General features: G+C 38.2%; 1 protein-coding gene across 2 annotated transcripts in view; it reads left to right on the top strand.

Annotated features, from left to right (window-relative positions):
• DYNC1I1 (dynein cytoplasmic 1 intermediate chain 1) overlaps positions 1 to 13,169 on the top strand; it is a 353,847-nt gene that overhangs the window by 211,111 nt on the left and 129,567 nt on the right. For both annotated transcript variants that reach the window (XM_047752950.1, XM_047752951.1), the window contains 3 exons: positions 2,748 to 2,837; positions 9,417 to 9,579; positions 12,088 to 12,187. In XM_047752950.1, the coding sequence (XP_047608906.1) occupies positions 2,748 to 2,837; positions 9,417 to 9,579; positions 12,088 to 12,187 (353 nt within the window). The remainder of the gene's footprint in view (positions 1 to 2,747; positions 2,838 to 9,416; positions 9,580 to 12,087; positions 12,188 to 13,169) is intronic.

Raw genomic sequence — 13,169 nt, forward strand, 5'->3', positions numbered from 1 at the left:
ATGGGCTGGCCTCTTGGAAGGGGAAGAGGGATCCATGGGATGTCCATATCAGAGACACACGACAGACCCCTATTGACACTGCAGCTGGGCATTGCACCTGCTGTGTTTTATTTCTATTTCATGGCAGCTGTGAATAGGAGGCCATGTGCGTAATGGTTAAAGATGAGAGACCCCCAAACAGAGAGAACCAGAGAGAACCTGACTCAATGTGGTTGGGACTTTCTTTGGGGGAAATTGCTCTGTCTCCTCATCTATAAAATTAGGTTGATAGTACCAAATTGTGATAAATTAATTACATGATACAAGTAAAGTGTTCATCACTGCTTTAAGTGTTCGTCACTGCTTTGTTATTATTGCGCATCTTCTTATCTCTTCTACTTGATTTTAAGATCATAAATGGTAAAGCATATCTTCAGCTTTATTACTTGGCTAGGGCTGCCATAACTGTGTCCCATACACTGGGTAGTTGAAACAAGAGAAACTGAATGCCCCACAGTTCTGGAAGCTGTAACTCCCAAGGTCATGGTGTTGAAAGGGTTGGTTCCTTCTGAGGTCAGTGAAGAAGAATCTGTTCTATGTCTCTGGTGGTTTATTGGCAAGCTTTGGCATTTCTTGGCTTATAGAGCTTCCCCAGATCTTCACCTTCATTTTCACATGGTGTCCTCTCTGTGGGTGATTCAGTGTCTAAATCTCCCCTTTTTTTTGTAAAGATGTTCGTCCCGTTGGATTAGGTGCTCACCCTACTCCAGTATGACCTCATCTTATCGAATTATATTTGCAGTGACGCTGTTTCCAAATGCATTCACTTTCTGAGGTGCTGGGGTTGGGATTTCAGTATATAAACTTGGGATTGGGGCCACAGTTCACCCCTCAACCTGGGTCTTATCACCTCTGTATTTGTTGTATTTACTTATATTCAGGGAATGGCTGCTGAATCTGTTAGACTCAAGTGCATGTCTCTAGAAGATTCAAAAGTGAAACTACTTCCCAGCAGATGAGTGGCCTTTTAAAAATTGCCTCTCCATCCAAGAATTACCAGCTAGAAACTTCCCTCCAGCTAGTGCCTCCATGGGCTTTGTGATAGGTTTTTGGATCAGGAAGATACATCATTTTGAGGTGAATGTGTTGTGCAGCACCTTCTAAGCTGGTTTTTAATGGAAGAATAAAATAGCAGTAATATCTTTATATATAGATAAAGACTTAGATGTGCTGTTTATAATTTAACCTAGTAAATATTTGTCTACAAATCTGGGTTACTTCATTTACTTTTCAAAATTTTAATATTTTTATCGCATAGGTATGAGTTAATAGGTTAGTAATAAATGTGTTAGTGTGTTAATAATAAATGACAGTTTTCCTCAAAAGTGTCTTACATTCTTTCTGATATGTATATACTGTGGTTATAAAGTAATGAAGCTAGTCTCACAATTTATATTCATGGATAAAGATTCTTGTATTTCCATGAAAATTCACATTATAGTTTTTCAGTATCTAAATTGCAACACTATATTTTACACATCCATGCTTTTAAAATTGATATTCCTTTCACACATCACTTGCTTGATATAATCAGAACTTTTGGAGTTGCTTTTCAGGCTATCCATACTTATTTGGGCATTTAAGTATGCATATATAATGCTTCCTCTAAGTGGTTAGAGTTGAAATTTTGACTGGCTATAAATCTCAGTGTTTATTGTGATGGAAATGGGCGTCTCTGTAGGGCCTTGGAGCTTATAGAAGGTCTATAAATATTTGTTGAATGAAGAATATCTTAGAGAATTATGAGGGGGGCGGTGGAAGAAGCGAAGCCATTTCTTTTAAGATCCATTTGAGCCAATGAAATCATTGACCTCTAATGAGTATAATCCTTAAGAGTGAAGGTACTATATTTAAAAGCCATGAAGCAAGTTTTCACTTTTGATATTGTTTTATTCTTGTAAGTTGGATTTTCTTGTGACACCTTGTCTTGCCCCTCCATCCTCTGCACTGTGCCTGATGATTTCAAGCTCTCTGCAGTGAAAGGCACCCCCGACCCTAGAAAAGCTGGAGGGTTGGGAGGAGAGAGTGGGCTCACATCTGCATAGGGCAGGAAGGGCACTCTAACATCTGGCAGTGATGGCCAACTGGGTCCATTTGTTAGCGCTCGTTAAATTCACATTAATGCACGAACTGCTCTGAATGTGTAAATGCCATTTCAGGTTGGTGGCTTTCTCCCAGGCCAATGGCAATGACTTTGGGGTCCCTACCCCTGGTTGTTTACTTGCCAGTGGCATTTGACCTGGGGTCAGACCTGTATTTAACCCCTTCCTTCAGGTCAGAACCAAATTAATTTGGTAAGAATTCAATTGGAAATGAGGCGTCTGCACAGCAGGTGTCCCCTGTGGAGAATGAGCCCCAGGTGGAAACATTTTGAGATCTGTTCCTGGCCCATCTCTGAAGAAGCTTCAGGGGTCAGAGAGGCAATTCCAAGACATCCCATGTGGCAAGGCCTGGAGATGGATGTAGCAGGTGCTGATTCAGGGCGGTTTTCTCAGCAGCTTGAGGGGGACTTTCAAAGAGGCCCCTGTTGCAGATAATGTATTCATATATTCATGAACATATATCTTGGGCATTCATTGCAGACTGATTTACTTAGAAGTTGCCCTAAATGATTGGAACTTTACCCTTTGCCCCTACCTCCCACCATCAACCAGAGACTTTGATTTAAAGGAAAGAAAATAATGCATTTTTCTCTTTCTTTTTTCTAGAGGATGAGGAAGATGAGGAAATGGTGGAACCTAAAGTTGGCCAGGATTCAGAACTGGAAAATCAAGACAAAAAACAGGAGGTGAAGGAAGGTATGGTATGGGGGATAAATTGAATCATCATTTCATTGTTTTGTTTTGTTTTATCCAACACAAAGTAAAAATTAAATCTACATTGCCTGTGTGGAGGGTTTTCTGTGATTGTTTAATATATTACATTTAGCAACATAAATTATAATCTCCAAAGCAAGAGTCTTTTATATTTTTTTAATTGATAGAAGCAAAGAAAATGCAAACCATCCACAATTCCAGCAAGAAGTCCAGTCATGCGCCCAGTAGAATTATTATTAGATAGTAAAAAATGAGATACTTTTTATCAACTGTCCTGTTGTCTAGTTCGCTCCATCATGTCATTCCCATGATAACAGTAAAGGAAAGGAGCAGATAAATCTTCTAATTTATTTTGTCAGTAAATCCTGAAGTCTACTCGTGTGATCTACAGAGAAACGTTAACAGTGGTCATCACTATTAACTGTACTGTTAAAAGTTTTCCTCCACATCTCTGCCCATATTAGAAGGGGCAGCCTTTACATGTTCCTGTGATAACAACAACTAGCATTTACTAGTTGGCCCTTCCTTAACATTCCAGAGATACTATCTAACCCTCACAACATCCTTTTGAAGCAGAAATTACTATTTGCCCTATTTTATAGAGAACTAGGAAAAGAGAAGTTTAGAAACATACCCATGGGAGTTCCCCCTGTGGCATCGTGGGTTAAGAATCTGACCACAGCCACTGAGGAGATGTAGCTTTGATCCCTGGCCCAGTGCAGTGGGTTAAAGGCACAGCATTGCCATATGGCTTAGGTTGTAGCTGCAGCATAGGTTGCAGCTGTAGCTCAGATTCAGTCCCATATGCCACCAGTGTGGCCATAAAATTGAAAAAAACATACTCGTGAATACATAAAGTAATAAGTACCTGAGCCAGGATTTGTAGCTTACTCCTAAGACTGTACACTGCACTATGACACCATCCTCCTGTAATAGTGCTGCATTTCAAAAAACAGGAAAGCAAGAAAGAAAAAAAAAAAAAAACAAGGGGGGAAAGCAAAAAAAATTACTATAGGTGATGTTTCTCTAAAAATCTAATTTTGTATCCCTTTGAGATTTTCAGCCCATGGAGAAAAAGAGAATTTTGAGATTGTTATTCTTACTGAGAAATGGAGAACCCATGAAAACGGAGTGTAGATTAGAAAGATTCTTCTGTATTTCCTACTAAGCATCCTGTGTATAGAGCTGCATAGCTCTAATTAGAAACTTACTTATTTAAAAAAAAAAACTCTTTAATTTTTATTTATTTTTTTGTTTGATTTGGCCATGCCCGTGGCATCCGGAGGTTCCCGGATCAGGGATTGAGCCCATGCCACAGCAGTGACAATACCAGATCCTTAACCTCTAGGCCACCAGGGAACTCCTCATTTGATTTTTAAGTTTTACATTTGCCTGTGGCTCTGGCACAGTGCCAGGCACATGGTTATCCCTTGGGACTTTGTAGGAGTGGTTATGTACTGGTTGCAGGGACCCAATGCAGCCTGCTCTGGCCTTAAGTGCGGTTGACTACTTAGGGTAGTTCTAGGGTCCAGCTGAGGGCCGCCTGGAGATTCAGCATCTTTAACAGTGGAACCCACAGAAGGTATAAGAGTTATTTTTTCTGGGAGATTCTAACAGGATTTGATCCAAGTGATTCCACATTTAAACTTCTATTAAAAAAAAAACATATTTTTTAAAGCTATCATTAACATGGGTGTAGCAAGAGACAAAATGAGTCAAGATTTACAAAAATGCCCTTTTTTTTTTTCCCCAACAAAATACCCTTAAGGTGTACTGCGTGATAAGGAACCAGGGTGTATCTGATGTGTCTTGGCATGGATTTTTTGCCAATCTCCAAATTGTCCTCTCTGGCAAAGCACTGTAACCTCTTTCTTAAGTTCTCAGCAAAAAATGCCCACCAGTTTTAACTGTTACTCATGCTTCATGGAATTGATTAAAGTCCTGTTAAAAGTCCGAAAGAAGTTTGAAAGTACATTTCCTGTTACTGCTGTGCTGGGCATCTTAGTCTATATTAATGGCTTTTCTGCAAATTAGCACATAATGGGTTAAAAGCATGTTTATGTTGGCATCAAACTCTCTCTGGCTTTTTCTTTTTTTTTTAAGCAAGACAGTATTTTGCAAACTTTTCAAAGAATCTCTAGCAGATACAATCGTGGCGCCATTCACACGGCTGCATGGTAGTCAGGGCTGTGTCAGCACTTCCATATGAACTCTGAGTTTCAGGGATTTATTACTTAGCCATAAACATTTGCTCTGGGCTGAAACTTGACATACACGGTTTCAAACCAGGGAACACATTTTTGAGAAATCTGGCCTTTTTTGGAGTTTGAAAAAAAAAAAGTGGTGAGGGGGAGATGGGAAAAAAATCAGTGTTCACTAGCTTTTGATATTTTTGCCCGTGTGATATCAAAATGCATTATATAGAAAAGAAATATGGGTTTGGATTTATTACTCTTTTCATTCTTTTTTTCATGACAGAGAAGCAAAAAGCAGCAGATACATTTTAAATCAAATTTTAGGAAATTTCTATGTGTGAGTGTCCTAGTATTTTCCTGTGTAGAGATTTAAAACAACAGAATCAGAAATCTAACTCATAATCGTCACATTAACTTCAGAGAAGGACCATTTTTTATTACTTTGGTTTAGTTTTCTTATTCTTGTTTATGAGCTGATTTAATGTAAAATTCCATTAAGAGCCACTGTGCCTGTTTAATATGATTTAATATATAAGTTATGTGGGTTTACTTATTTTTTTTATCTTTTAGATATATTCTTGAAAAATATCTAGAAGATGTAATTTTTTATATTGAAATTTAAAGCTACCTCATTGAAACAAGGAAAGACATTTTTAAAGTGGTTATTTTAAAAATTACTTTGGACCTAAAAATGAGATTGTAAAATACTCAATATAAATTGTGAATTTCATTGCATATTTTACATTTTTACAGAGGAAAAAAAAATCCGAGAACTCTAGAAATTGAAAGGTATAATATATAGTAGATAGAGTAGATCAAAAAGAAACTGGAAAAGTAGACATTCAGATCAATAAGAAAACTCAAGAAAGTATAGCAAATAGCATAGAATCAACATGAGAAACACACAGAAAGTATTTTTTATACAAAACCAAGAGAAATTAATATTTCTACAATAAAAAGAGTAAGAAGTAGCTGCTACAATAAAATTCATATTGGATTTTAATTTTGCAGGTTGAGAATTCATAGGCTGAGGCAGTTTTCTAAACTTTTGAATTCCATGACTCTTGTACATTGTTTTCATACTTGTTATTCAAGTGAAATATAACTGTTCAGGTAAATTTTGGTAAGTTTGAAAACTGTCTTGTCATTTGAATCATATATAAGTCACATCCATGTGTTCTCCTTTTCATGAGGAATCTTTATTTCTTTAAAAAAGCTCACTTTAAATGAATAGAATATTACTAGCTCTTGGCAAAATTACTCCATGTTGCAAAAACAAACAACAAAATCTGCTATAATAGCACTTTCTGCTTAACTTGTAATAAAAATCACAGATTATCATTGCCCTTGTTTTGCTCTGGTATGCCTTGGCTGTAAGTTCATTCCTACATCTTACGTGGTAAACATGTTGAAGATAATTCTTTAAGTTTCAGGGAGAAAGAAAAGCTAATGAAACAAATTCCAGGGAGAATGGGGTCTATCCTAGAGTAGAACAATTCTGATTTTAATTGTTTATGCCTGTATTTTAAACTTTGTGAATTATATTAATCAACTAATTATCTTTTGTGTAATATGATGTCTGGAGAGGTTTTGTCTCTGAATACAGGTTTTGGTTGTGGTTCCTGGATACTACATTATGTTTTCATTACATTGTAATAACACATCAATTTAAAGATTTTTAAAATATAGGCGGTTTGGGGTTTTATCAAAAATAGCTATGGCTCTATTTAACTCCCAAGTTAAATATTGTTTATGACCTTAAAAAAATATTCGTCTGCACATGCATCTTATTATTTTATGCTAACACTTCATGTCATTTGATCCCTGTTAAACATCAAAGCTTAATATAAACTATGTCCTTTGTCTTGCTTCAGTAGCAGTTTAATTTCAAGCCAAATATTGTATCGCCAAATATAGTATCTGGAGAGGATACTGCTTCTCTTACCTGAACCTGGCCTCTCTGTGTACACTTTGATCAGCCATTTATGTTTCTCTTAGAGAAGAGGTTGCATGTCTTGAAAGCTGAGATCAAAATGACAAAGCTACAGTAAAGAAAAAAATTACAGAAAATTACATGGATACTATTTTTTATTCAAGGTGATGGATCTGTAAGGAAAGATATGGGTGAAAGAGAAGCAGTTCAAAAAGATAAGCAGAGAATAGATGTTTTTAAAATATCATAAAAAAGGAATAAAGGGGAAAATTTCCTATTTCTCTGCTTAATTTCAAGTGTGTCCAGGTCATCCGTCAGCAGTGACTAAGGGGAACGAAGCTTTTAAAATAAGACCTTCTTCTTAGCCCTGTAGCATCCTTGTCTAATGAAGTTTGTTTATTTATGTAACAGTACTGACCAAAACAAGATAAGCCTAGTGTTTTCCCCTTCCCTACTTAAATTTAGTGGTTTCACTGTTTTCTAGAAATTACGTAAAGGCGAAGAAATTCAAATGCCTCATTTATGGATGTTTTAGAAATCTGACACATTATACATACTTGCTAATTATTGAATACTTAACTATTTGCCAGTATATTTATTTTTAACCCTTAAACTAGACTTAAACTTCAGGTATCATTACCTCATTTTATAGATAACACTGTTGCTTAGAGAGCTTTCATTGATTCCAGAATCCAAGCCAGCAAATGGCAGAGTAACTCTTGGACTCCAGGTTGGTTTTGTAGAGCTCTTGTTACTTACGGTTTGCACGTTGTCCATGTCACTATTTCTGAAGCTTGTGTCTGTGCAGCATTGCTCAACAGATATTGATGGAATTTCTTAGAAGATCCTAGTACACACTGGGATGTTTAGGGCTCTAGAGACTTCAGCAGCAAAGAGATTTTCCTAGCTTATTAAGACCTGCTAGGAACACCAGGGTGAACTGCATTTGGAGATGATCTCGTGCTCTAGGTGATGCATCATGTTTCTGTTATAACATTCCCTGGAGAGCATTTTGAAAGGTGTGACCCCACTGCAGCATAAACTTTCTAGTTTCTTGTACAAATACAGATTCTGGAGTCTCTAGAACCCCTGCATCTCGGTCTGGGGCAGGGAAGGGGAAAGACATTCTAAACATGAAAAGCTTGAGATCCACTTCCATGGCTCTGCCAGAGGGCTTCTTGGCAGTTCAGATTTTTCAGGATAATGGCTTCAGGAGACCATTAATCAAATGAAATAAAATTTCTATAAAACATTATGCTACAGGTGGCTGCACCTAGAGAATTCCTCTGACCATGTGACCAGGTAGGAATCAGTTCTTGTTAAGGGGACGGCTGTGGAAGTGTTTGGGAAAGCCCCTGCATGATTCATTCCACCAGAGATCCCTATGGTTTTAATTCACTACCTTTCTTGTGTAGCTTAAACTTCAGGAGCTTCTGGTCCTACTAGGAGAGTAATCAATCAAACGTTTATTGAAGTCTCTCTGCAGGAGAGTTGAACTGGGGTAACTGAAGAAGTACAAAGGTTTAGCTGACAGTTTCTGCCCTTAGGGGTTTCTCACTCTGGGGGAGTTCCTAATCCTTTCTCTCTAGTTTTATGTAAACCCTGCTACTGAAGGAACAGTTTACGTAACCTCATCGTGACTCTGAGGTGAGCTGACTTTCAGACACTATGACATATTGCTAATTATTTAATCTCTCTCTGCTTCATGGCATATCTTCAAATTTAGTTTTATGAGATTAATCATGCTAGAAAAGTAAGGCATCAAAACAATTGTGAAGAGTCTTATAGAAGAGTTTATTTTTTCCACGTTTTTGTTTCATAGCAGCAGATATCATGGGTAAAGGTGGGTTTGCAAAGACACATTTCAGTTTTTGAGGGGAACCTGTATAACAATCAATTAGCCTTATCAACTATCTAAAATAAAATGAATTTATCCAGTAGAAGGTGCTGTCTGGATTGTATTATAGATAGGTCTTAATTATTTAGTATGTGCATCTCTATAATGGTTTTACAATCTAATATACATGGTTTTATAGATTTCTCTATTGTGTACTATTTGAACTGTTTTTCCAGTTCACTTCTGAAGAAAATAACATTCAAAACTGATTGTTAAAACACACCAATCTATTTTCATTTGTAATCTCTCCAGCTCTTTAAAATAGTAATTAGTCCAGATATAAAATCTTTTTGTAAAATCAGGAATGAAGATGTCTGCAAAAACCTTTGGTGTGACTTTAAGAGTAATTTAAAATCAATATTAACAATGTTTTATTTCACTGTGTTTTCTTCACTCTTTTGATAAGCAGTTTCTTTCAAAAGTTGGATTCCTCTTGAAATGTTTTAATTCCAAGAGTTAAATTGAATCTAAATGTTTAAATTATAATGTAATTTCATTTTCTTTTTCTTTTCCATCAATCTCTTTTACATAAAAAGCCCCTCCAAGGGAGCTGACAGAAGAGGAAAAGCAGCAGATCCTTCATTCAGAGGAATTTCTCATTTTTTTTGATCGGACAATACGGGTAATTGAAAGAGCGCTGGCCGAAGACTCTGATATCTTCTTTGACTATAGCGGTCGAGAGTTAGAGGAGAAAGATGGGTTAGTTTCTTGTGTGTATTTTAAAAAATTCCATGATAAGTTATCTGTTGACTTTAAATTCATTTATATGTTTACTAGGCAAGTCTCAAGCCTAACAAATCAGAGGAGGATGAAATTCCAGAGCTGATCTCGCTGAACAGCTTTGACTAAGGGCTTTGGTTATGACTTCTGGCTTAGAGTTTCCCTGTAATTATCATGTGCTTCTGTGAAATGCTTTTGAACTTGATATCTGGGGAACAGTCCAGGTGACAGAGCCTGGCAGAGTCAGGTACCTTGTTCTCTGAGGAAACATAGCAACAAAAGGAGATTTCTCTTATATCCAGTAGATCTATTTTTGATGTCTAGGTAAATAGGAAGCCGAGGAAAATAAACATGAGCTATAGGAAACCTTACAACATGATGTGGGAGACAGCAAAGAGAGACTGGGAACTTTTTCCTCTTTTTACCGTGACTGTGTATATAGGCCTTTTAGGAAACATATGCACAATGATATATTTACAGATTAGAAAACTAATCAATAAGAGTAAATGGTCCCAAATGACTTTGTCTGTGACTGCAACATGTATTCTATAAGGCAGGGCTGTCAACCAGCTTCATAGGGGTAATAGCAGGTGCTTTATGAGCTTTGTAGGAGATAACGGCTTTCTTTTGGCCAAGAACAGTATGAGAAGATGAAATCACCTGCCTTTTTCACCAGGCCTGACATTTTCCTACTTCTAAAATCCAAATGTATTGTCAAAGGATAACATATCATTTTTGAGGATGCTCAAAGGAATGCAGCAGAGGCTCCAAGAAAATTTCAAAAGGGAGTTATGACAATGTTCTGAACAGGTGACAGCATTGTTAGACTACATCGAAGAGGCAGCAGTTTTTGACTATACCTGTCATGAGATGTTTGTTTCTTTTTAAAAATCCATTACTCTTAGCCTCAGTTAATTTTCTGAGTCCTTCCCTCTGGTTACCTGGCCCGGTGTTGTCCTGGGTTCCTGGCAGATAGTTGAGTGCATGTACCTCTTACCTGAGTTTGTAGTGATGGAGCTGAGGAAGGGTCAGCAGGAAAAAAGAAAAAAGAAAAATATAAGTCAGCTGATTGGAGCCCAAGTAAATGGTCTGAAGTTGAGTTCCCTGTACAAGAGTTGTGCAAGACAAGCAATGCAGGGGACAAGGCAATAGAATATAGCAGATAAGCAGAAGAAATGTTAAGTGTGGAGCAATTCATGAACCCGAAGCCTCAGAATTATAGGCAGCTTTTTATGCAGGTCCCATAGCTGCTGGCACAGGACAGATGTACCTCATTTTAAACACTCAGTCTTGTGGAGCAAATAAATGACCAGTGCAGAGTTCTTCAGAGGAGGTTTTGTGGCCAGTTGAATATCAGCCAACCAAACACTGGCCAAATTATAATCCTCCTCAACCCGGATGATATTTTGGTCTGTGTTAAGTGTCTAAGGCATCTAGTGAATCCCTTGATCCCCAGCAGGACTGTCTCATGGTAGAGCTTTTCATTTCCTATTGAGTAAGGAGGCAGTAAATCAGAAATTTCAGGTAAATAGAAACATCCATGTCATCTCTGGTCCAAGGCCAGGTAAATGTGTATCGACATCAAAGAATCTCCAACTGTGTTGTGCTCCCTTGGTAGCTGGGAGAGTTATTGTAAATTCTGTGTCAAGGTAGAACTTATTAGAGGGAGGAGAATGCTTCAGAATTGGTCAAGGTGGGAACCTGAAACAAATTTGAGATTTCATACCAGGCTCGGAACAACACAGGGAAACCCTTTCTGGCCAGGTTAGAGAGGACTTTGCATAAAGGAGACTATCTTGGAATTCCTGTTGTACTGCAGAGGAAACGAATCTGACTAGGAACCATGAGATTGCAGATTTGATCCCTGGCCTGGCTCAGTGGGTTAAGGATCCAGCATTGCCGTGAGCTGTGGTGCAGGTTGCAGGTGTGGCTTGGATCCCATGTTGCTGTGGCTGTGGCTGTGGCCGGCAGCTGTAACTCCGATTTGACCCCTAGCCTGGGAACCTCCATATGCCGTGGGTGCAGCCCTAAAGAGAAAAAAAAAAATAGAGAGACCATCTTTATTTCATTTATAATCAGAGTTTGCTGTCTAAATTGATACTTTGGGGAGTTTCCGTTGTGGCGCAGTGGTAATGAACCCAACTAGTATCCATGAGGATGCAGGTTTGATCCCTGGCCTCGCTCAGTGGGTTAAGGATTCAGCATTGCCATGAGCTGTGGTGTAGGTTGCAGACGAGGCTCAGATCCCACTTTGCTGTGACTATAGCATAAGCCGGCAACTACAGCTCTGATTCGACCCCTAGCCTGGGAATCTCCATATGCCATGGGTGCAGCCCTAAAAAAAAAGACCAAAAAAAAAATTGATTCTTTGGCATTAAAAAGTATTGTGTTCCATGCTCTTGCCATTTCATTCTTTCAGTATGAGCAATAGTGATAAAGCCCCATTTTGAAGCATTATATCTGTCTTTGATGTTTAAACCCTCCTAGGGATGTCCAGGCTGGAGCCAACCTTTCTTTCAATCGTCAATTCTATGATGAGCATTGGTCCAAGCATCGAGTAGTCACTTGTATGGACTGGTCTCTCCAGGTAAGAATTGTTGCTGGTATGGGCCAAACTAGACTTTTGTTCTCAGGGTTTTTTGTATTTAAAAAAAAAAAAAGAAAGTAAAGAGAATTGTTCCTCTACTTTGGGTATGTCCACTAACCTACAATTTTCTTCTATGCCTTTTGGTTTTCTTTCTCACTTTACTGGAGTTTCAATTTAAATTGTGCACGCTACTATTCATATACATTGAGTACTTACTGTGTGCTAGGTACAAGACGAGGAGCTAAGCCACTCTGTCCCTGCAACTGCTCTCACTAAGGTCAATAGTGATTTCCTACCCTTGTGGTTCTCGAGGTCATGCCCTCAACCTCTACTCTTCTGGACATGCTCTCCCTGGGATATTTCTTCCACTGCCATGGATTCAGCTATCACATGGGCACCATGTTTCTATGCTCCAGCCAACCTCCTTCCTAAATTCCACTTTGTATGCCTGACAGATCCACTCAGGTGTCCCAGAAAATCTCAAATGAATCACTAACTCATTATTTCCACATAGCCAAAATCCCTTTTTGCCTACAACATTCAGTGTTAAAGCCATCATACTATACCAAAGACCTAGAGAAAATTTCATCATTAACAGTAGAAACTTCTTCTCCCTTATCTCCCCGACCCAGTCTGTCCCTGAGATTGTCCATTTCTCTACTCGTATATTAATCTTACACCTCTGGTCTTTCTACATCCAAACTTGTCCACCTATAGTTCCCGTCTAGACATCTAGCCAAATAATCTTTCTAAAATGCAAATCTGATCATTTGATTCTCTGGATTAAACTTCCCTGTTGCCTATAAGAAAAAAAGTCTAAACTTCCTGGTGTAGTATTCATAATGAAAGCAGGCAGATTTACAAATGCCAGTTGGCTGAATGGCCAGTCCAATCAGTGTATGATTTACCCAGTATTGAGCAGTTAAAGAATGTTCATGAAGGCACATGGCTTAGTTGTGGGGAGGCCAGAATTTGAATTCAG

This window comes from Phacochoerus africanus, chromosome 11, assembly GCF_016906955.1.
Source record: "Phacochoerus africanus isolate WHEZ1 chromosome 11, ROS_Pafr_v1, whole genome shotgun sequence".
Classification (NCBI taxonomy): domain Eukaryota; kingdom Metazoa; phylum Chordata; class Mammalia; order Artiodactyla; family Suidae; genus Phacochoerus; species Phacochoerus africanus.